This window comes from Ursus americanus, chromosome 30, assembly GCF_024610735.1.
Source record: "Ursus americanus isolate L20-20 chromosome 30, mUrsAme1.1.p, whole genome shotgun sequence".
In the NCBI taxonomy this organism is placed as follows: Eukaryota; Metazoa; Chordata; class Mammalia; order Carnivora; family Ursidae; genus Ursus; species Ursus americanus.
In genome coordinates this window covers 29692981-29717245 of record NC_142156.1, presented here as the reverse complement: position 1 = coordinate 29717245, position 24265 = coordinate 29692981, and the positions used below count along the sequence as shown (strand labels likewise).

At 44.1% G+C, this 24265-nt stretch overlaps 1 protein-coding gene across 2 annotated transcripts in view; it reads right to left on the bottom strand.

The window, feature by feature from the left end:
• The window catches only part of DGCR2 (DiGeorge syndrome critical region gene 2), an 89503-nt gene that overhangs the window by 54291 nt on the left and 10947 nt on the right, over positions 1-24265 (bottom strand). For both annotated transcript variants that reach the window (XM_045815210.2, XM_045815211.2), the window contains exon 2: positions 6573-6695. In XM_045815210.2, the coding sequence (XP_045671166.2) occupies positions 6573-6695 (123 nt within the window). The remainder of the gene's footprint in view (positions 1-6572; positions 6696-24265) is intronic.

Sequence of the window (24265 nt, the reverse complement as noted above, 5' to 3'; positions counted from 1 at the left end):
AATAAATAAAATCTTAAAAAAAAAAAAAAGAGGAAGGTGGTTCAGCTTATCAGAGGCTCTGTGAGCACTAGTGGTGTTCAGGTGAGCCTCAAGGTGGGGGAGCAGAGTGGGAGAGTCAGCCTTTTAGCTGGGAAGCCTCCATTACATTGATACCTCTTCTACCTCTTCCACGAAGTGCTAGTTTCTCCAGGACAGACTCCTCCAATCCCGTGCCTGAGGAAACAGCCCTGGCTGCTGGCATTTGGGGAGCAGGGCAAAAGACACGGCTGTCACCTGTCCCCATAGAGAATTTCTCTTAATTCCTCTGTTTTCTTTTCTTTTCTTTTTTAAGATTTTATTTATTTATTTGACAGAGAGGCAGCGAGAGAGGGAACACAAGCAGGGGGAGTGGGAGAGGGAGAAGCAGACTGCCCACTGCTGAGCAGGGAGCCCGATGCGGGGCTCGATCCCAGGATCCTGGGATCATGACCTGAGCCGAAGGCAGACACTTAATGACTGAGCCACCCAGGCGTCCCTTAATTCCTCTGTTTTCAACATCTACAGCTCCCCTCTGCTGGGCCTGGTGTCTCTTATTTTTCCGACTTTAAGTCCAAGTGCTATCCAACAGAAACGTAATGCAAACCACATTTCAACAAGAAATGAAATTAATTTTAATGATTTAATTTAACCCAATATATCAAAAATATTCTCATTTCAACACATCAACAATGTAAAAAAGTATTAATGGGGTGTTTTACTTTTTCGTTGTACCAAGTCTGACAACTGATGTGGACTTTACACTTGTAGTCCACCCTTGTTCGAAATGGCCACATTTCAAGTGCTCAATAGCCACATGTGACTCATGGCTACTATACAGGGCAGTGTTGGTCTACAAAATAAACTTCCTGTCTGCCGCTGGGAGAGTCATCTAGCTCTGCACAGCAAGGAAGGGAGACAGGTGGTGAAAGAGAATCCCACCAACCCCAATGCAGTCCAATGTCAGGTGCCCATGGGCCTCAGTATTTAGAGCACCAAGCCTTTCAGTGGTGCTGCCTGTCAAACCAGCTCATTTCCTAATCATCTCTCCCTCAAGAAGGCTCATGGTTATAGTTTCTCTGCTGTGCTAAGTTCACTCTCCCCCTGTTGGCTTTTCTTGAAGAAAAAAAAAATGTCTACATAATACCTGACATATTCCAAAGAACATATGTAACACATACGTAAGAAATAAAACCTGATAAAAAAATATAGTTGTGAGCCCTCCACCCCAACCCCCACCCTACTTCAGAACCCAAACATCAGCTGTTGGATTGTGTCTCCTGGTATTATTCCTCTGTCTCCCCACCGGGGAGGAACCAGGAGCCCAAATTTTGTGTATCACCATTTTGCCATTTTTGCTTATCACGCCCATATGTACCTGTACATAAGGCAGTGGTCACTTTGCTTGTCTTTATTGTGTTGTCCTTTTTGGCAATTTGCCTTTGTCACCTACATGTTGCCCTTAAGATCCACGGATGTTGCTGCAAGGACCTACTACTCACTGTTGTTGGTCCATAATATGCCATCATGTGAACACAGACATTTGGGTTGTTTCCAAGATGTTTACTGGTATGAAGAGGGCTGCAAGAATTTCTCTAGAGCTCCCCCAAATGGAAATCCCGGATCACAGAATATGAGAATGTTCAACTTTACAAGTTAATGCCAGTTTTCCAAAGCAGGTGCATCAACTTGTCCCCCTACCAGCACCAGATAAGATTTCCAAGTCACTCACATCCTCTCCAAGCTTGGTTTTGTCAGATACCTTAATTTCTGCCAGCAGACATCTTAATTTTTGCCAATCTAAATAACTGTAAAGTGGAATCTCACTGTGGCCTTGGAATTCTAATGAGGTCGAGTATCTTTTTATCTGTTTAAGCCCGGTTCTTGTTAATTCTTCTGTGACATGCCTGTGTGTCTTTTGTCCATATGCAGGAGTTCTTTATATGTGCTGGACTGTAATCCTTTACGGGCTATACATATTGCAAATATGTTCCCACTCTGTGGCTTGTCTGTTCACATTCTTTACAGGTACCTCTTGAAAAAGGGAAGATTTTAATTTTAATCTAATAAAACTGGTCATTTTAATTTTAGAGTTGATTCTTTTTGTGACTTAAAATAAGAACACCCGTTCCTACCAAGGTCATAAAGGTATTCTCCTAGATTGTGTTCTAGAAGTTTTTCTTCAATAAACCTGAAACTTGATTTTTCTGTACATTGTGTAAACGTTCTTTCCCAACTGTCACGGTGCTATGACTGAGGAACCTACCCTCTGCCCAGTGATACGTAATCCCACCTGTGCCATATATTGTTTCTCGGGTCTGTTTCTGGCAGCTCTTCTGTAGCATGGGCCAATCTGCGCTTCGCCAAGCCAACAATAACATAAGCCTTGACACAGGTAAGGCAACTGCTCACGCCATACTCTTCTTCAGAGTGTCCTGCAATATTAGGACTTTATTCTTCCACACATTTTAAAACTGACTTGTCACATTTCCCAAAAACCCCTGTGGAGATGCACGGACTCCACAGATCAATATAAAAACAGGCCACTTTACCGTACTGAGTCTTCCTAGCCAAGAATATCCTGTCTCTATTTATTCAAATCTTCTTTAATGTTTCTTAATAAAGTCACACATTTTTCTCCATTGAAAAATTTAATGCATTTTTTGTTAGTTCCCATTTACATCAAAGATGGTTCGGGCAGAAGAACAGAAACCACGCTAGGTGTTTCAAAAATAAAGGAGTTTAATACTTGCATTAGGTACTTGCAGAACAGCTGAAGAGGCTGGAGTGTGTACAAAAGTGAGCCACCTCTCGCCTTCCACTCCACCTCTGCAGTTGTAGTCCAGAGTCAGGAAGCCGTCCACAGGACAGGAAACCACAGAAAACCTCTGCCAATCACAGCTGCTCTGCAGCCCCGGCCAGAGGAGGCTATGGAGGCCGCTGTACTCATTCACCCATGCACCCCACACCACTGCCAGAGGAAGAGGAGTCCACCTCCCTTCTACCTTCCAAACTTCGTGGGAAGGATCTCCGGGGCTAATGACAGCCAAAGCCTGCTGGCAGTAGGGTCTGAGTAAGAAAGCTCCAGCCTTCCAGCCCCGGAAATGCAGGCAATGTATTGAATGCCCAGACTATATCTAGCACACCACCCATTTCCTATCTTCCAAAAACATGCTGAAATTACTGGTCTACTGTTCCATCTTTTCCCATTTTATATTTTTTATATCTTCTATACTCTTTTACTGTAATTTTAGAAGGCTTTCAGGAGGACAATGAAATAATCTCATGAATGGTCCCTCTCCAGAAGTCCTGAACCCCATGTTCAAAAACCTGACCAAGCATGGCTAGAGCTTCCCCATATAGAGGTTTATTTAAACTCTCCCCATATAGAGGAAGGCCATGGCAAAGGTAGTTATCAGCTAACTCCCTGTTCACATTTCCACACTCCCCTCCCCACACACAAGGATTTTTCTTCTTCTTCTTCTTCTTTTTTTTTTTTTTTTGGTAGGGGGATTGTTATTGAGGATTTAACATATTCATGATGTTTTTTAAATTTTAATTTAAAAAAAAGAAAATATGACAAAATTTCAGCAATTATTGATTCAGGAAAGTGAGAAACAAGTACTACATTATTCCTCATATATTTTCATAACTTACATTTCTCAGAATCCCAGCTTTAGGAACAATCAGAAATCAAAGCTTACTGATCACCTGGATCATGGCGTGGCACTACACCACGGGACAGACATGGTACCAGACACAAGGGGAGGCCAGGAGTGCGCCAGGAGGTCTGCAAGCGCCTTAGCCCCCCCACCCCTCCTCAAACACTCCTTGGCCCTATCAGGGCTCCGTGAGTCTCCGCACACTGCCGTGATCATTGTGCTCTCAGTGGCTAGAGCCGGGAGCACACTATCCACTCAGAACTCCAGGCTCCTGTTGGATAGACTTTATTTCTCTGTTTGGGGAGAAAACATGGCAACCTTTGTAACCTCAAATCTTAACACTTGGGGTGAGCGACTTGTGACCTCCTGTACCAGACCACGTGGCCCAGAAGAGAAATCAAATCTAGTCTCTGCCTTTACCAAGTTCCTGGGTTTGCCAAGTCTACAGTGGATGGAGAGATGAACAAGATGAACTGGAGTGCATACCATTGTTTTCAGTACCTACACAACAGTACAGTTATTACACACAACCTTAAAAGCTAAGGCAAAAGGCACTTTGACAACTGAGCCACCCAGGCGTCCCCCAAAAGGCATTTTGAGATCAGCAAATAAGTCATCCTTCCACTTGAAAGCCGGGAAAGAATCACTTGGTTCTTTTTTCAGAATATTCTCTAGGAGGCTGGATACGAAGTCTCATCCCATAAAGCAGACCCAGGGAAGCTCCCAGTCACAACCACTGGTCCTCAGCTGAGAGAACATGGAGTATCCATATCCTGAGCACAGGGTAGTTCATGCTCTCCAGGCTGTGACCTAAGGATCCTTCCTTAGGTGGGCTCCCAGACACAGGGCTGTCCCAGAACCTTCTGCCCCAGCTGCGACCATTCAAACTCATTTGGAAAGGTAAGAACCTCAACCAGAGACATGTATAATCCAATGAACAGGCTCAAGGTATAATTGGTATCCCCTCTAAAGGCCATCTTTTCAGGCAAACAGTCAGACCAGACCACCTCTGCTTCTTATTTTATTTTTTTTAAAGATTTTATTTATTTATTTGACAGAGACAGCCAGCGAGAGAGGGAACATAAGCAGGGGGAGTGGGAAAGGAAGCAGCAGGCTCATAGCGGAGGAGCCTGATGTGGGGCTCGATCCCATAACACCGGGATCACGCCCTGAGCCGAAGGCAGACGCTTAAGCGCTGTGCCACCCAGGCACCCCTGCTTCTTATTTTAGAGCCCCCTTCAAAGAACTGTCCCGAGCTCAAATGTCACCTTGTATTTGATACCCGACCTGATCCCCACGGTTGGAGGTAACTGGTTTTTCTTCAGTACCTGACCCATAGGAATTACGAGACTCCTTCCGTTTACCGAATGTTAAAAAGGACCTCTGTCCTAGGCCAGGTCACACTTAGGAAGAGGACAGGTGTCCTGCTTTCGGAGAGCTCACAGTCTGGAAGGAGATCAAGCATGGCCACAGGTTATGGTGAAAATTACCATTCTTTTTTTTTTTTTTTTATGAATATATTCCCTTTTGTGTGACTATGTTGTGGTTGAAGTTCCGGGATTCTAGACAGGTATTTGGTGTTTTGTTGTTGCTGTTGTTTTTAAAGATTTTATCTTATTTATTTGACAGAGAGAGAGAGAGAGACAGCCAGCGAGAGAGGGAACACAAGCAGGGGGAGTGGGAGAGGGAGAAGCAGCCTCCCAGCAGAGAAGCCTGACGTGGGGCTCGATCCCAGAACTCCGGGATCACGCCCTGAGCCGAAGGCAGACGCTTAACGACTGAGCCACCCAGGCGCCCCGAGAATTACCATTCTAGATGCTGTCAGAGAAAGAGAAGAGGGGCTGGCAGAAGACAACCTCCACCCCAAGGGCCCAGAGATGCCTGCTTGTTGTGGTATCATTTGAGCCAAGCCTTGAAGGACAGGCAAGATCTGTCCACATATAAACAGAACAAGAGGATCCCGGGCAAAGAGAAAGGCATGAATGAAGCATTTGGCTAGGAAATTCATCATGGGGTGGGCACAGGAAACAGCCCAGCTGAGCCGCTAAAGGGAAAATGGCAATAAATCAGGTTGGTAAAGTAGAACCAAACCAGAATGTCAAGAAATCTAAATGCCAGGCTGAAGAGTTATTAGGTCTGAGGTTCTCAAGGCAGAATAAACACACCTTCTTCTTAGGGACTTTATTGGTGCCACCCGGGTCTTAAACAAATTACTCTGTGTGTGTGTGTGTGTGTGTGTGTGTGTGTGTGTATGTGTGTGTGTTACGGGCAAATGCAAGATACTACATCTTCCATCCTAACCCAAAGAACCAGGGATGTAGCGAACACCATTACTCATGAGGTGTGTTACACTCCGTGAGGGTGCTGGGGCAGAAACCAAGTGGAGAACCAACAAGTTTAGACTTTCCGTGGCATCTGCATATATCTTTAGGAGCCCATGCATTGTCAGGAGAAAAACCCCAGTGAACAATTACTAGGGACAGAGTGAGCAGGATGGATTGGCACAGCCAAAGCCAGTCTGATGACCCTCATCAGGATTCTAGCCAAGTCTCAGAAAGCACCTACCTCCAAAGCCAGGCAAGGAGGAGGCAAGAGGGCACATTTCAGGGGCGCTGCTCTCAGGGTTAGCAGTGCCAACCAAAACGTGGCATCCTGGGCACCTCTCTTGCCTCACCCCAGCCCTGACCCTGCGACTTTGCAAATTCTGGGATCTGCCTGCGTTGGGCATCTATTTTTAAAGAAAGAGAGGAGGGGAGGGGGTCAGCTCAATAGAAGCTTCCAGTGAGTGGATACAGCACAGGCTGCAGCGGACGCCATCCCCCCTCATAGAAGCACAATCACGCAGCTCTGATGGACAGGCGGGGCCGCAGGAGGCCACCTGCCCGACACACTCACCTGGACAGTCGGCTTCGTCGCTCTCATCCTCACAAGTCACCCAGCCGTCACACTGCCAGGGGAGGGGGATGCACTGGATGGCGCCGCTGCGACAGGCAAACTGCCCAGGGTTGCACCGCAGCTCTGTGGAACCAAAGGGCAAGAGGCCGTTGAGGAAGCGGCAGCAGCAGTGGAGACCTGGGACAGCCAGGCCTGCCGCCGCCCGGGCCCAGCAGCGCGGCCTGACTCGGGCAGCCTGTCCACGGCCCGCCTCCTCAGGGGCCTGCGCGTGGGCCCGAACAAGGAGCCAGGAGCCGTGCCCACCACGACACGAGTCCCCGGAGCAATGCACCCCCAAGACATCGCTCTTTATGTGCCACCTCAAACACACTTGCCACGTTTCTGCTGAGCCAGGCTCTGCGCTAGACTACAGAGGTCACAAGAGGGCACGCCTCCCACCGCAGGAGGGATTCTGGGTCAACAGGAAAGACACACACACGTTTCTGACAAAGAGCAAATCAGGAGGGCGCACCACAGAGTGCTCAAACAGCACGAAGGAAGGAGAAACTGCCTGCACCTGAGGGGCTCTGGATCCTTCTGAGAGAAGGAGGGATGTAAACAGGGTTCCCAAGGTAGGCTGATGGTTTCAATGGACACATATAATGTAATAGGAAGGGAGAAAACATTCCAGAAAAAGTAAAGCTTACAGAAATGTCACGGGGCAGGAAAACATGCCAAGTAGACGGTGTGCGAGCTGACAGACGGGAAATCACTGGAGGTAAGATCAGAAATATAAAAAGGGTCAGACTGTGGAGGCTCTGAGGGTACGATAATTCTGACCTTTACTAGGAATGTTATAGGGAGCCAGAGGTTATTTAGTTAGTAAGTAACATGATGAGATCTGTGTTTTAAGCAAGGCGGAACTGGCAATGGTTTCTGGAAGCAACTGTAATAGGGGGAACCACACGAAAATAATCAAATAACTCCGTAAAGTGAGGACTTAAATTGAGGCAGCGTTGGCAAATCATAGTCTTCGGGCCAACTCCTGCCCTTCCCACTTGTTTTTTAAATAAAGTTTTATTGGAACATGGCCACGAATATGTATCGTCCGTGGCTGCTTTTGAGCTACAACAGCGAAGTTGGAATCAATGACTAAGAGAGACTAAATGACCCACACAGGCAAAAGTATTTCCTCTGGTCCTTCAAACCACACTTGTGAAGTGAGGTGACAGCTGCTACCTAGACAAACATGGAACCAAGGAAAAGCACTGAGGTGTGCGGGATGAAGTCCTGCACACGAACATGATAACACAGGAAGAAGAAACAAACAGAGCTCTCTTACCATGGGCCTGCTCGCTCTGTGGTCTTCCTTGTCCTGGAATCACTCCACTGAAATCCAGGAAGAAAAAGGAAATACCCCTACCCCTGAGTCCTGTCCCATCACTGGTCTAAGTAACCAGAGCCAAGCATCACTCTAATTAACCAAGGTAGATGAACCTACCAAATTAGGCAGGACATAGAAGCTAGGCCTCGGCCCTCCCCACACCACCACCCCAGGACGCCACGCAGGGAACCATGTACCAGAGCATCAGTACCTTCACCAGAGAGCCTCTTCAGAGTGCTCGGCAAGGAGAGACAACCCACATCACCCCCAGGGTCAGGCATATGTCTGGGAGTCTTCCACTCTGAGGCAGGGAAGGGAGGAAGGGCCAGGGAAAGGAATCACGGATCCAGTGTTCACTCTTCTCCACCTGCCACTACACACTGTGGTCAATCAATCAATCTCACCATAAGGAAAGCCTCTGGTAAATATGTGACATGGACAAAAGAGTCACAATGCTGTATGTGTATTTTATAAAGCTTTCCGGCCAAGATGGGAGTTACAGGGATAGATTTAACTGCCCACCTGAAACAACTGGGAGAAAAAAAAGGGACAAAATATTAGGAAACAGCAGTTCTCCAGACACTGTCATCAAGCAACAAAGAATAGTGATCCCTGAGTCAGGGAACATGTGAAGTGAGCCTTACTGCCTCAAGAACATTTCCAGGCTACAAAACAGGGAAAGGGACTCCAGGGGGTGCAGAAGACTCTTTGAGGTAAGTGGATGCAGCTAAAAATTGGGGGAAATCAAGGCAGGTAGCACTCACAGGACAGCTCTGAAGAGTCCTGGAGAAGAGACAGTGGCCCAAAAGTAAGACTCCAGAGATCTAGAAAGGAACCCCTCAGGGAATGAAGCAGAGTACTGATCAGTGTGTGGTGTGAGGAAACTACCCCAGGTCACCCTTTAGGATAGCATGGAAACAATAATCGAAGTTCAGCAGGACCATAAACAGTGCCTGTTCTCAGAAGCCAGTCTGGAAAAACTCATAACCTGTGGGGCACTGAATCAAGTACTCAGAAGAGTCCTGCCTTGTTAGTGGAGAAAAATGAATTCCAGACTAAACGCAGCCTAACAACAATTAAAAGCCAACAGCTAAAAGGTTCAAACAGTTTCCAAGTCACATCCTAGAACAAAGCTCGAGAATATTTATAGGAAGGCAAAAATACACAGTAACCAAAAAAGGCAAAACTCACAAAGTCTGGCACTCAATAAAAAAATTACCAGACATGCAAAGAAACAGGAAATTATGACCAAAATGAAAAGAAACTCAATCAAAACTGACTCAGAAAAGGAACAAATGATAGAGTAGACAAGGACATTGAAGTTAAAACTGTGTCCCAAATGCTCAAGAAGCTAGAGGAAAAATCAAACATGTTCAATAGACATGGAAGACTTTAAGAAAGAGGCAAATCCACTCCTAGAGATGAAAACGGCAAGGCACAGGACGAACAGACTCCGTTTCAGAGGAAAAAATGAATGACTTGACCACAACAGCAGATACTCTGAAACACTGAAAGAAAGGCTAGAAAACAATGAACTGTGAGCTGTGTGATACACAGACTTGGGGGGTGGGGAGACAGACAAAATATTTGAAGAAACAATAACAAAAACATTTCCCAATTCGATGAAACCCCACAGATCCAAGTCACTCAGTGAACCCCAAACATAAGAAATAGAAAGAAAACTACTCCAAGGCACATCACAATCAAATTGCTTAAAACCAGTGATAAAGAGAAAATCTTAAGAGTAGCCAGAGAAAAAAAGACGTATTCCGCAGAGGAAAACAAACAAACATGACGGCAGATTTCTTGTTAGAAACAATACAAGCTGGAAGATGGTGGAGCAACATTTTGAAGTTCTGAAAACAAAAAAAGGAGTCAACCTAGAATTATTTAAAGCAAAAACATGTATCCTACATTGCGGAAGTAGAACTTCGACAATGCCAGCACGAAAGCTGGGAAGGGAGGAGAAGCACACCATCTCAAGCCTCTCATACTATACGTAAAGCAGTCTGTCCTGCGAAGGTCAGCTGCAGGGTGTTCAAGATGAATACCACAAAGCCAGCTCGAGTTTTTAACAAATAAGTCAAAGAAGATGACAAAATGGAATAAAAACACTCAATCCAAAAGGCAGAAAGAAAAAGAAAACAAGGGGCGCCTGGGTGGCGCAGTCGTTAAGCGTCTGCCTTCGGCTCAGGGCGTGATCCCGGCGTTCTGGGATCGAGCCCCACATCAGGCTCCTCCACTATGAGCCTGCTTCTTCCTCTCCCACTCCCCCTGCTTGTGTTCCCTCTCTCGCTGGCTGTCTCTATCTCTGTCGAATAAATAAATAAAATCTTAAAAAAAAAAAAAAGAAAGAAAAAGAAAACAAACAGATGGTACAAAGAGAAAACAACAAAACGGCAAATTTTAATTAATTCTGCCTTATTAATAAATAGATGAGGTGATCTAAACACCCCAGTTAAAAAGCAGAATTTTCACACAGGTAAAAAAACAAGACCCAGTTACATACTGTCTAAAAGAAACCCACTTTATAGAAGGACATACTTAGGTAAAAATAAAAGAATGGAAAAAGATACACCGTGCTAACACTGATCAAAAGAAAGCTGGAATAGCCAAATTAATATTACACAAAGTAGACTTCAGAGCAAATATTACCAGGAATAAAGAAGGTCATTTAATAATGACAAAAGACAAAATAATCCTAAAATGTTTATGCATCTATAGCAGAGCTTTAAAATATGAAGGAAAAACTGCTATCATTGACAAATTCACAACTAATTTCCATCCCCTCTCCCAATTACTGATAGAAGAAGCAGACAGGAAATCAGCAAGGATACAGATAACCTGAACACCACCAACCGACATTTCCAGAACTCTCTGGCCAACAACAGCAGAATACACATTATTTTCATAAGCGTGTATAACATTTACCGTAATAGACAATATTACGGGCCACAAAACAAATTGCCAATAAATTTATGATGATTCAAAGCATACAGAGTATGTTGTTTAGCCACAACGGAATTAAATTAAAAATCAATGGCAGAAAGATATCTGGAAAATCCCCCAACTATATGGAAACAATTGACACACTTCCAAATAGCCTATGGGTCAAAGAAGAAATGAAAAGGGAAATTAGAAAGCATTTTAAATTGATGAAAATTTGTGGGACACAACTAAAACAGGTCCCAGAGGCAAATGTACTGCATTAAACTCCTGTATCAGAAAAGAAGGTCTCGAATCAGTAATCTCAGCTTCTTCTTTAAGAAATTAGAAAAGCAAAGCAAATGAAACCCAAAGCAAACAGCAGAAAAGAAATTATGAAGATTGGAGTGGAAATATACAAAACAGAGTATTAGAGAAAATAATGAAAACAAAAGCTGTTTTTCTATAAGATTAATAACATTAATAAACCTCTAGTCAAGACTCAGGAAAAAATTAAGAACACAAAATACCACTGTCATGATATCACTAGGATTTCAGAGATTTTAAATAGGATAATAAGGGGAAAATAATAAGGCAATAGTACAAACAACTTTATATCAGTAAGTTCAACAACTTAGATAAAATAAATTCCTTGAAAAGCACAAACTACCAAAGCTCACTCAAAAAGGCAGCCCAGACACCTGAGTGACCTTATAGCTACGTAAGAAACTGAATTTTTAGTTGAAGCCTAAGAAAATTCCAAACCCCGATGGCTTCCCTGGGAAATTCTACCACATATTTAAGGAATAAATAAGACCAACACTTTTTTTTCTTAGAATTTTATTTATTTATTTATTTATTTATTTATTTATTTATTTATTTATTAGAGAGAGAGCATGAGCGAGCAAGCAGGGGAAGGAGCGGGGCAGGGGGGCGGCCGGGGAATCCCAAGCAGACCCCACGAGCTGAGTGTGGAGCCTGTTGCGTGGCTCGATCCCACGACCCCAAGACCACAACCGGAGCTGAAACCAAGAGCCCAACCAACTGTGCAACCCAGGTGCCCCAAAATAAGACCAGCTCTATACAAACTGTTCCAGAAATTAAAATATTTAAAATTGCCTTAACAACTGCATCAAAAAAATAGGAAATACTTAGGGATAAATCTAATGACAGATGTACAAGTCCTATACATTCAAAATATGTATGAAATATAGTATGAAATTGCTAAGAGAAATTTTTTAAAGACCTAAACCCATGGGGACATATGAAGTGTTCACGGATCAACAGACCAAATGTCGTTAAGATACCAATTCTAGGGGCACCAGGGTGGCTCAGTTGGTTGAGTGACTCTTGGTTTCAGCTCAGGTCATGATCTCAGGGTCCTGGAATTGAGCCCCACACTGGGTTCCCCACTCAGTGGAGAGTCTGCTTGAGGATTCTCTCTCTCTTCCCCTGTTCATGCTCTCTTGCTCAAAAATAAATAAATAAATCTTAAAAAAAAAAAAAGATACCCATTCTACCCACATCCATCTACAGATTCAATCCAATCCCATCAATATTCATTCCAGCAAGCCTTTTTGTAGAAATTGACAAAACGACTCGAAAATTCGAATGAAAATGAAAAGGACTTAAAATACCTAAAACAACTTTGGAAAGGAAGAACAAAGTTGGAGGACTTATACTATTTGACTTCAAGAATTACTGTAAAGGTACGGTAATCAAGATAGTATGCCATAAGCATCAAAGACAGGCATCAAGATCAATGGAACCAGAGTACAGTCTACAAGATCAATAGGCCCATGTATGTGGTGGTAATTTATAACCAAGGTACAAAGGCAATTCCCTGGAGAAAGAACAGTCCCTTCAACAAATGGTCCTGCGACAACTGTGGATATCCATCAAAAAAGAAAGAAAGAAGAAAGAAAGAATTTTGATCCATTCCTTGTACCAAAAACTAACTCAAAATAGATCATAGACCTAAAACTATAAAACTTATAAGAAAACACAGGAGAAAATCTTTGTGATGTTGGGCTAGGCAAAGATTTCTTAGATACATATAGCCAAAGCATGATCCATAAAAGAAAAAGTTGATAAATTGGGCTTCATCAACATTGAGAACTTTTCTTCTTCAAAGATACTGTGAAAAGAATGAAAAGACAAGTCACATACTATGAGAAAACATTTGTAAATCAAATATCTGACAAAGGGCTTGTACCCAAAAAGTATAAAGAACTCTCAAATGTCAATAATAATAAAACAACCTACGTAATTTTAAAGTGGCAAAATATTTTAAAGCACATTTAACCAAACAAGATACACAGATGGCACATAAGCACATAAAAGATATTCAACATTAGTCACTAAGGAAATGCAAATTAAAACCATAATGAGCTACCATTACACACTTATTAGAATGGCTAAAATTAAAAAGAATGGGGGCGCCTGGGTGGCACAGCGGTTAAGCGTCTGCCTTCGGCTCGGGGCGTGATCCCGGCGTTGTGGGATCGAGCCCCACAACAGGCTCCTCCGCTATGAGCCTGCTTCTTCCTCTCCCACTCCCCCTGCTTGTGTTCCCTCTTGCTGGCTGTCTCTATCTCTGTCGAATAAATAAATAAAATCTTAAAAAAAAAAAATTAAAAAGAATGACGATATCAAGTGTTGACAAGTATGCGAAATAACTGGAACCCTGCTACACTGCTAGTACGAATGTAAAATTGTACAACTACTTTGGAAAACAATTTGACATTTTATAGAAAGCTGAATATACACCCATTATATGACCCAGTCATTCCACTTCCAGGCATTTACCCAAGAGAAAGGAAAGTTACATGTCCATACAAAGAGTAATTTTATTTGTAACAGCCAAAAGCTAGAAACACGTATGTCCAAAATAAGTGAATGGATAAACGAATTGCAGTACTGTGGACTATTTACTCAGCAATAAAAAGGAAGGAGCCGGATGCCTGGGGGGCTCAGTCGGTAAAGCGTCAGCCTTCAGCTCAGGTCACGATCCCAGGGTCCTGGCATCCAGTGCTGCGTCGGGCTCCCTGCTCAGCGGGGAGTCTGCTTCTCCCTCTACACCCTCCCCCCCATGCTCGTGTGCTCTCTCTCTCTCTCACACACACACACACACAAACAAAAGGAATGAGCTGTTGATACGCGCAGAAACATGTTTTTTTTTTAAAAAGCGGCCAGCTATAGATTTTGCCAAACCCTGTCCTAGAGTGTAAGCGTAGGGATAAATCTTTATCCTCCACCCCATACCCAGCACCCAGCACAGGGGGGCACTCACTAAATGTCAGATGAACCGAACTGCTCACAGATCTTCCTCTATCCTTTAAGTCTATAGCAAAGTGTCAAAAGTTCTCTGATATCCCCAGGAAAGGTCCTCTCCCTTCCTGACTCACCTGTAGTACAGGAGCTCTTCTGACAGCAGTCCCATGTGTGAGTCACTGGTTAATACATGTGAATTGCTCATTCAAAAAATATTTACCAAGCGCCACTTTGTGCCAGGCAAGTGTCCTGGGCCAGAGTGGTAAACAAAGCAGGTAGACCTGGGACATGACGGAGCTTGCTTCGTGTGGCGGGGACTGACACACAGTTGCTTGGTAGGTCAGCCAGCAATTCTGCTGGGTCCTACTAACATAATTCAAGCTGCAAATCAACATTGCTTTTCCTTTTCTTCCTCAATATCCTCTTAAGTCCCTTTGTAAAGCGTCCGGCACAATTTCTGCCACCTCTAAAGTTGTTCAACAACAGTCACAACCTCTGCCCCCTACAGGCTTTGCCAAGGGCCTGCCCCAAACCTTTCTTGTGATGCCTATCTCCTGGCTAGCAAATGGGAGACACAGACAGGCCATTCCTAGCCAAGGGATTGTTGACACTTTTCAAAATAACCCATGCCCTAAACTCTGTAAGTGCAAGGCCACAGAACCAAAATGAGAACTTCGCACTAAGCAGTTCTCAAACATTTTCATTCCCAAACCCCCTTATGCACATGAAATTTCTGAGGACCCCAAAGATCTTTGGTTTCTGTGGGTTATATCTATCAACATATACTGTATATGTATACTGTACTGTAACAGAAACATATACTGTATTAGAAATTAAAACCAAGGAATTTTGTAAACACCAGGTTCCCAAACATACACTCAAAGGTTAAAACACATATGACCTGGCAATTCCACTCCTAGCTATATGCCCAAAAGGAGTGAAGGCAGGGACTCAGACGCCTGTACACTGATGCTCACAGCAGCATTACTCACAATAGCCAAAAGGTGTAACAACCCAAGCATTCACCAACATCAATAAACACGTGGTATATCTATTCAATGGAATATCATCAGGTCATAAAAAGGAAAGAAATTCTGACAAGTGCTACAGCGAGGACGGACCTGGAGGACACCGTGCTCAGTGAAACAAGCCAGACACAAAAGGACAAATACTGTACGATTCCACTTATGCGAGGTGCCGCAGAGGAGTCAAATTCAGACACAGAAAGGAGCGCACAGATTACCAGGGCCTGGGGGAAGGGGAACGGAGAGTTGTCTAATGGGGATAGAGTTTCAGTTTGGGAAGATGAAAAGAATTCTGGAGAGGGATGGTGGGGACAGTGGCACAGCAGTGTCAATGTACTTACTGCCGCTGAAGTGTACGCTTAAAAATGGCTACAGTGGTAAATTTTATGTTATGTGGGTTTTACCACAGCTTTTTAAAAAATCCTTTAAAAAAGAGAGAGACAGAGACAGAGAGGGAGAGAGAATCCCAAGCACGCAACCCATTAGCCATCAATCACATGTCAAGTGGCCTCTGGCAATGCCACTGCTCACTGGTGAGAGAATGAAAGAGGCTAACCACCCCTTGCTATTATTATGAAAATGGTTTTGACCTTGCAGAGCCCCCAGAGACAAGCAACGTTTGGGAATTAGAGGATTCGGGGCCTGCAGAAATTTAGAAGCCTCTGCAATACAGATTCTCTCTCTGGATTCAATTTCTTCGTCAGCAAGCGTTGGCCTCATTTTAAATTATGTAAGCTGAGCTGTCTCAAATTACTGTGTGAAATTTAGTATGCGGCCTTAATTGTTTGGAATCAGTTTCTCCTAACATCTGTCCACAGAGAAACAGAGGAAGACAGGGAAGAGCGGAAGCACTCATGTCCACAGCCACAAAGCTCTGGAAATCGAAAATCTCCAGCCAGGAAATGCAAGAGAGAATTGCATCCCATCTCCTCCCACTGCCCCCAGCCGGCTCCGAGGGTCTGCACAGGGCAGAGGTGCACCCTCAGACACAGCCCTCCATGCCTTGCTGGAGTGCCCACCCAGGCACCAGGAGGCCCCAGTCTCTTAGCAGACCCGCTCCCAGGTGGGCAGTGCAGCCTCCATCACACAGCTCAGACATTCTTCCTTGGAAAGAGCAAGAGCTGCTTCCCTGGGTCTCATTCCACCCCCACCCAAGGCAGGACTGGGACAGGGATATTTATCCGGCACCGCACCACACACCAGCGGCAGAGGGGAAAGAGGATCTGAAAATAAGGCTCTGCTGTGTAAGTGCCAGGACAGGTCTAGGAGAATGGCTCCTGTGGGATGCTGGGTCCTGTCCAGCACCATGTCAGGAACTTGTTGTTCCCTGGCTGGAACTTGAGCCAGGCACGTTGCTCTGGACACCCTCAGGAGGGGACAGAGATCACTGTGGACAGCTCAGATCACTAACATACAAAACACAGGGCATACCTGCTAAAAGGGCCTTCTGAAGTAGTCACCTGTGTCCTCAGGTAAGAGTATAAGAATAAGGGGCTTGAACAAGGCCTCAGGATGGGCAGCACGTGCACCACCAGAGACCACAGGGAAAGCCTACAGGGAAAGCCTACAGGTCAAGGGTACAGCCTGGACCAGTGCCACCAAAGCAGGAAAGGAGCTCTCTGCTTGGCAGGGGCTCAGCAGGAGATAAGACTAAAAGGCACTGGGGGGCAAGCTGGCCTCACGGGATGTGCTATGGCTCCAGGACTGGATGCTGCAGGCAGTGGAGACCTCCAGCAGAACACTGATCGGCAGCAGGAGAGAATGGTTCTGGGAGGGCAGAACTAGGAGATGAGGACAGCATTACCAGGCATTCGGAATGGTTCCCAGGAGATCATTCTAGAATAAACCATGATTAAATTATAAACTTGTTGCCTTCTCTACAGTGTTTTAAATGCCATTTGTCCTTTCACGAGGCAAACGGCCACCTCCATCCAGCCTTCCCCCAACGACCCCTCCATTCAGGTTCTTGGGACCCCTGGAGCTCAGCAGTCCCTACAGTCACCCCTGCAACCCCGTCAGCCCCTCTCCCAGTGGCTGTCACTTCATGGCACCAGTGAGATTGCCTGTAACCTCCCTGCTTCCTGACACAATGTGGCAGCCCTCAGCTGCTGAACAGTTTCATGTCTTCTGCCACCTGGAACGATTCTGTGAGGCCCTCTGAAGAGGCACATGCTCTCCGAGGGATCCACCTGGAGAAACGGAAGATGCGAGCAGAGTGCTGGGACCTGGGGCTTCTGCACAGCACAGCCTGCCATGGGGCTCAGCAGCGAAGCCCAGTCAAGGCTGCTGTTAACGGGAGCGCTGGGCATTCCTCAGCTCTGGCAGGCATCAGGGTTACAGCAGGAAGGACAGAGTATCTGAATGTCAACACTGCAAGGAACTCAGAGACCAGCTGGCCCCGTGATTCTCACACATGAGGGCCTAGCATCCAAGGGGGAGTGGGATGTGTGTGGCTCATGAAGACTACAGTATGGAAGTTTTACTAGTAAAATTTAAATTAGGAAGGCCAGAAGCTGCTCTATTTATCAGAAAATCCATCTAGTCTAGTCAGCTCATTTCACAAAAGGGCTGACCCGCCTGCTCCATTCGTACGGCAAGTCAACAGCAGCAGAACAGGAACCAGAAGGCAGGCTCTGGCTCCTCCGCCCAGATCTCTATCCCAAAACCAGCTCGACTAAGTGGGAATCAGGTCTCAGGTCAGGAATCACAGCCACCCCCAACAGGATGCCCTGCATTCTGATTTGGGGCGTGGCTAACCCATCCTTCCTCAGAGGGCTGGGCCCAAACTTTCCAATTCTGACCCATTTTCCCTTTGTTAAGACAAAAAACACAGGACTTATGAAATGTAGTGCCTCTGTGGAGGTCAGCAATACAAACCCCAGAGACGAGGAGTGTCTGACTACTGGATAGGGACCTACAGGGCCAGGTATGTACCAAAATACTGTGGTTTTGAAATACAGCCAAAATTCTTTGCTATGCTTTCCAAAATGCCAGTTGCTCCCTACTCACTGTGACCACCAAACCCATTTCCAAACTGCCCTGAATCACCCTCAGTCAGCCCTCCACATGGGAGGGGAGACTCATCTGACTGCTGAGTCTGAGTGAGGACATCCCCTGCTCTCCTGTCACCCTGCCAGGCAGGTGACCCAGCTCCGCTGTGACAGCTGACGGGGGGTGGGAGGTGGGAAAGGCTGCCATGCTAGGGGAAGCCACTTTCTCCTATCAGCCAAGGAGTCACAAGGCTGATGCTAGAAACCACCACAGCAGAACAAAGTGACAAGGCCCAAACTTCAGTATTTACTTTTTACAAGTCACAAGCATTTTCTACACCTGGGAGATGGACTGACCGTCACTTACGGTATCTTCTATCTTCAGATACTGCCCAACTGGGACACTGGCTCATTGCCTTGCCTTGTCCTCCAGCTTCTTCTTAAGTAGATGTCTGGGGAAGAAGGCCCTGCTTAAAGTAAGTCATCTTAGAAGAGGAGGGGGAGGCCCAAAGGAAAAGGATGTGACTGGACAAGATGAAAGAGGAGAGAGAGGCAGGTTCACCAAGCATCTCTATTAAATGAATGACACTTTGAAGAAAAGAACAGCAACCAGCAATCAGTCTATATTTTACGGAGGCTGGGGTGGGGGACGGTTCGAATGTGGGAATAAGACCAGGGCAAGAGGGTGGGGTAGAGCTGGAGTAATAGCTATCTTGCATCTGATGTAACATCCATTGGCTGTTTCATCCACCACTCAGACCACATTTTGATGACAACCATAGTACAATATAACCAGTTCATTCCAAGAGAAACAGCTGGAGCAAGATCAGCTTCCTGTGTGTTCATTTTGCATGCGCCAGGCAGTGTACCAAATGCCTCGAATGCATTATTATATTTAAATCCTTAAGACAAAACTGTTAGCACAGTCTTGTACCTCTTGCAGGCCCGGCACTGCTAGATGAAAGCAAGAAGAGCACACGGTCTTTGCCTTCACAGAGCTCAGTCTAGTAAGGAAGCAGAAGATCTTCACTACCTCGGGGCAGCAAAGAGTTCTTAGAGAAACACAGAAAATGTAAATGGAAAAGAAAAAAACTGATAAACTTCAAAATTTAAAACTTCTTTGATCGAAAGTGTGGTGAAGATATATAGATCAATGGAACAGAAAAATACAGAGCCCAGAAATAGACCCACATAAACGTGGCCAACTGATTTTTGATAAAGGTGCAAAGACAATTCAGTGGGAAAAAGCAGCCTTCAGCAAGTGGTGGTGGAACAACTAGACATACCCATATCAAAAACTGAACCTCACATTGGATACAGAAATTAACTCAAAACAGACCAAAGACTTACATGTAAAATCTAACCCTATAAAACTTCTGGCAGAAAAATAATAAAATCTTTCTGAACTTGGGTTAGGCAAAGTACTTACATCTCTAAAAGCATGATCTATATTAGAAAACAATGTTATAAACTAAAATTCATCAAAAAACCAGTGGTTATGAGGTGGAAACCTCAAGGTAGGAAGAGGGGCTGACTACAAAGTGGCAGCATGAGGGAATTTTGGGGTGATGGAACTGTGTTCTGCATCTTCTGTGTGGGATTGGTTACATGACCCTACACATTTGTCAAAGCTCAAAGAATGATATACCAAAAAGGAATTTTAGTGTACTAAGTTAAAAAATAAAACACATACTTTTAAAAGTACAGTTAAGCAAGAATAAAAATAAACAACAATATAAAAGAAAAAAAGTACAGTTAAGCAAATGAATGGGTAAGTCACTAACTAAGAGAAAACACTTGCAACACCCAAGTCTTTTTAAAAATCTTTTATCTGGAATATACAAAAAACTCCTACAATAAATAAAAAATATAGATAATAAAAGAGCAAACAATCTCATAAAAAATGGGCAAAAGATTTGAACAGAAACTTCTCAAAAGAAGATATATGAATGGCTAACAAGGACATAAAAAAAATGTCCAACATCATCACTCACAGGAAAAGGCAATTAAAACCACATGAGGGAGGCGCCTGGGTGGCACAGCGGTTAAGCGTCTGCCTTCGGCTCAGGGCGTGATCCCAGCGTTGTGGGATCGAGCCCCACATCAGGCTCCTCTGCTGGGAGCCTGCTTCTTCCTCTCCCACTCCCCCTGCTTGTGTTCCCTCTCTCGCTGGCTGTCTCTGTCTGTCGAATAAATAAATAAAATCTTTAAAAAAAACAACAACAACACATGAGGTACTACTACACAATAGAAAGGCTAAACTTTAAAAGTCTGACAACATAAAATGTTGGTGAGACTGTGGAGCAACTGGAACTCTTACACAATACTGATGGGAATGTAAAATAGCACAACCACTCTACAATTAGGCAAGAAAAAGAAATAAAAGACATCCAAACTGGAAAGGAAAAAGTGAAATTACATCTGTTTGCAGAATACATGATCTAAAGATTCCACCAAAAAAAAAAGTGTTAGAATAAATTCAGCAGAGTCATAGGACACAAAAATTAACACACAAAAATCAGTTGTATTTCTATACATTGACATGAACAACTTGAAAAGGAAATTAAGAAAACAATTCTACTTACAAGAGCATCAAAAAGAACAAAATACTTAGGAATAAATCTTACCCAAGGAGATGATATACCAGTATACCAAAAACTACAAAACACTGCTAAAATTAAAGATGACACAAATAATGGAAAGACATACCATGCTCATGAAATGGAAGACTTAAGACGTCAATATAAACTAAGCAATCTTTATCAAAATGCCAATGACTTTTTTTTTTGCCAAAATAGAAAAATCTATCCTAAAATTAGTATGGAATCTCAAATGACCCCGAATAGCCAAAAGAATCTTGAGGAAGAAAAACAAAGTTGGAGGCCTCACACTTCCTTATTACAAAACATATTACAAAATTCCAGTAATCAAAACAGCATGCTACTGGCAACAACACAGATATATAGGCCAATGAAACAGAACAGAGAGCCCTGAAATAAACTCTCACTTAAGAGTGTATTATTTAGAAATGATTTCTTGGATATGATACCATAAGAACAGGCAACAAAAGCAAGAGTAAACAAAAGAACTACATCAAACTTAAAGAAATAACAAAGTGAAAAGACAACCTACAGAATGAAAAAAAAAATTACAAATCATGTATCTGATAAGAGATTAGTATCCAGCATATATAAAGAACTCCTACAATTTAACAACAAAAATACACACAATACAATTTAAAAATGAGCAAAGGGGGGCACCTAGGTGGTGCAGTTGGTTAAGTATCTGACTCTTGGCTCCCGCTCAGGTCGTGAGATCAAGCCCTGAGTCGGACTCCACACTCAGCCCAGAGTCTGCTTAAGTTCTCTCTCCCTCTGCCCCTCCACCACACCACATGTGCGAGCATGCACACCCCCCCAATAAATAAAAATTTTAAAAATTAAAAAAAAAATGGGCAAAGGATGTGAGTTAGACATTTCTCCAAAGAAAATATACAAATAGCCAACAAGAATATGACAAGATGTTCAACATCACTAATCATTAGAGAAATGCAAATCAAAACCATACAAGATACTACCACATACCCTCTAGGATGATGAGAGAGAGAGAGAGAGAGAGAGGAAGAAAGGAAGAAAGGAAGAAAGAAAGGGAGGGAGGGAGGAAGGGAGGGAGGGAGGGAGGGAGGGAGGGAGGAAGGAAGGAAGGAAGGAAGGAAGGAAGGAAGGAAGGAAGGAAGGAAGGAGGAAAGAAAGAAAAAATAACAAGTGTTGGCAAGAATACAGAGAAACTAGAACCCTTGTGCGCTACTGGTAGGATTGTAAAATGGTGCAGTCACCATGGAAAACAGTATGGAGGCTCCACAGTGAATTAAAAATAAAATTACCATATGATTCAGCAATCCCAATTCTGGATATATATCCAAAGGAACTGAAAACGGGACCTTAAAGAGATATTTGCACACCCATGTTCATAGCAGCATTATTTACAATGGTCAAGAGGCAGAAGCCTCTTAGATGACTCATAGATGAATGGATAAATAAAATGTGGTATATTCATACAGTTTAATATTATTCAACCTTAAGAAGGAAATTCTCTCATGCTACAACCTGGATGAACCTTGAAGACATTATGCTATGTGAAATAAACCAATTACAGAAAGACATATACTGCATGATTCCCCACTTATATGAGGTTTCTAAGTAGTCGAACTCTCAGAAAATGGAATGCCATGAGCTGGGGGTGGGGGGAGGAAAAGGGAAGTTATTGTTCAGTGGGTTAATGAGTTCCAGTTTTGCAAGATGAAAAAGTTCAAGATCCATTGCCCAACAGGGTGCATTTCGTTAACACTACTGTACACTTAAAAATGGTGAAGATGGTGTATATTATGTTCTTTACCACAACTTGAAAATTTAAAAAAACAAACAACCTAAACTTTGTTTCCCTGGATCCAGTTAACAGTCCTCTGAGGCCAGTTTTATTGCGATCCCCACTTAGAGAAAACAAGATGAGGTCTCCTCCTATCCCTCCCGGGGCCAGTTTCCGGTATGTACAATGAGGTGACAGTGGCCGTGCCTAACCCTCGCAAGCACAGACGAGACACGGAGGGATTTTAAAGTCACAAGGGAAATATTAACACCGGATAAACTCCTGCAAGAAAACAGGCCTGGAAGTCTGAGGCACTCTAAAAGGAGATGGACACTAAGGCCCAGTCATCAGAAGATTTGCCCCAGCTCCTCCCTGAGGTTAGCTCAGCGGAGGCAAAGCTCTGACACCTGCATGAACCCACACGGAGCTCACAAAAGCATACAGCTTTTCATTAGTGGGCCTCTTTTTAAAATACTCAAAGATTACAATGACAGCTTGAAAGTTTCATTTCATACACTTATTTCAGAACCAAAATCAAGAGTAGGAGTCAACACATCAAAAAACTCTGTCTAAAAGTAGGGTTATCATTAGGGTTCACTAAGCTACTGCACAGCTAGTGCTCAGCAGAGTGCATGATGCTGAGAAATGGGGGGGTGGGGTAGCAGAAGGATGGTGGTGATGATGATAACGACAACACCACCAGCAGCCAAGAACCAAGGCCAAAAGTACAGGACCAGGCCAGCAGGGATGCCTTTGGCTCCCGGCAAGCCGAGTGTGAGGCTGCCTGAAGGACATTTGTAGGGACACAGCCATGGGCAGGTGAGATGGGGGGTTAGCACCGTGACACCAGTGGCCAAGGCCATGGGAAGACGACAAGAAAAGCGGGTGGGCAAGAAAGTTCAAGCTGAAAAGTCGGGAGCAAAGAGACGAGAGGGAGCAGAGGGCAAAAGAGCCGAGTACCTACTGAAGCCGTGCGATATCAGAGCGTGAGCTCTAGCTTGCCCAGGTTTCACATACTGGCTCCACCACTTACAAACTGTGTGACTCTGGGCAAGTCACTTATTCTTCCAAGCTGTTTCTTCATCTGAAAAAGGTTGATATAAGTACCTGCTTTCTATAAAAAGGGCATCACACCTCACACTGCAATTATAAAGGAGAAAAACACAACAGCAACTAGACAGAATTTTATAACATTGTTTTATTGTGTGTCCTAACCATTTTTGAGGTTACTTTTTGGTTTTTTAAACTATTACCATTATTACATTTAGTTATATGAAATGTTTTAAATACCTTGTTCTGATCATCAACTTTTATTAATGCTTCTTAAGGGATAATGTAGCCACATGGTTCAAAATCCACAAGGAGGTGACAGGTAAGATTATTAACAAGACTTCTAAGCTTCTTAAAATGTCCGTGTTTCCTTGATTGCAATCAGAGGGTGCTGAGGTGAGCAGGGGAGGCTGCTAAAACACTAACTCCCAGAATCGGTCAGCCAGGTCCAAAGAGCTGTGACAGCATCAGTGTCCACACAAGATGCTGGTGGAGCCGGAAGCCATGAGCCCTGGGAAGGTGCCTCTTCCTTCGCAGGTGGGCGCCAGGTGGTGGTGCCTCTATCTCTCGCAGTCCCCCACAGCCACGCAGCTCTTTCATCTTATTTTGGAATCATGGTACAAGAGGCAGAGCACCCGGCTCAAGATAGCAATCTTCAGTTTCCAGTTTCTGCTTCTTCTACTTAAAAGCCAAGTGATGCCA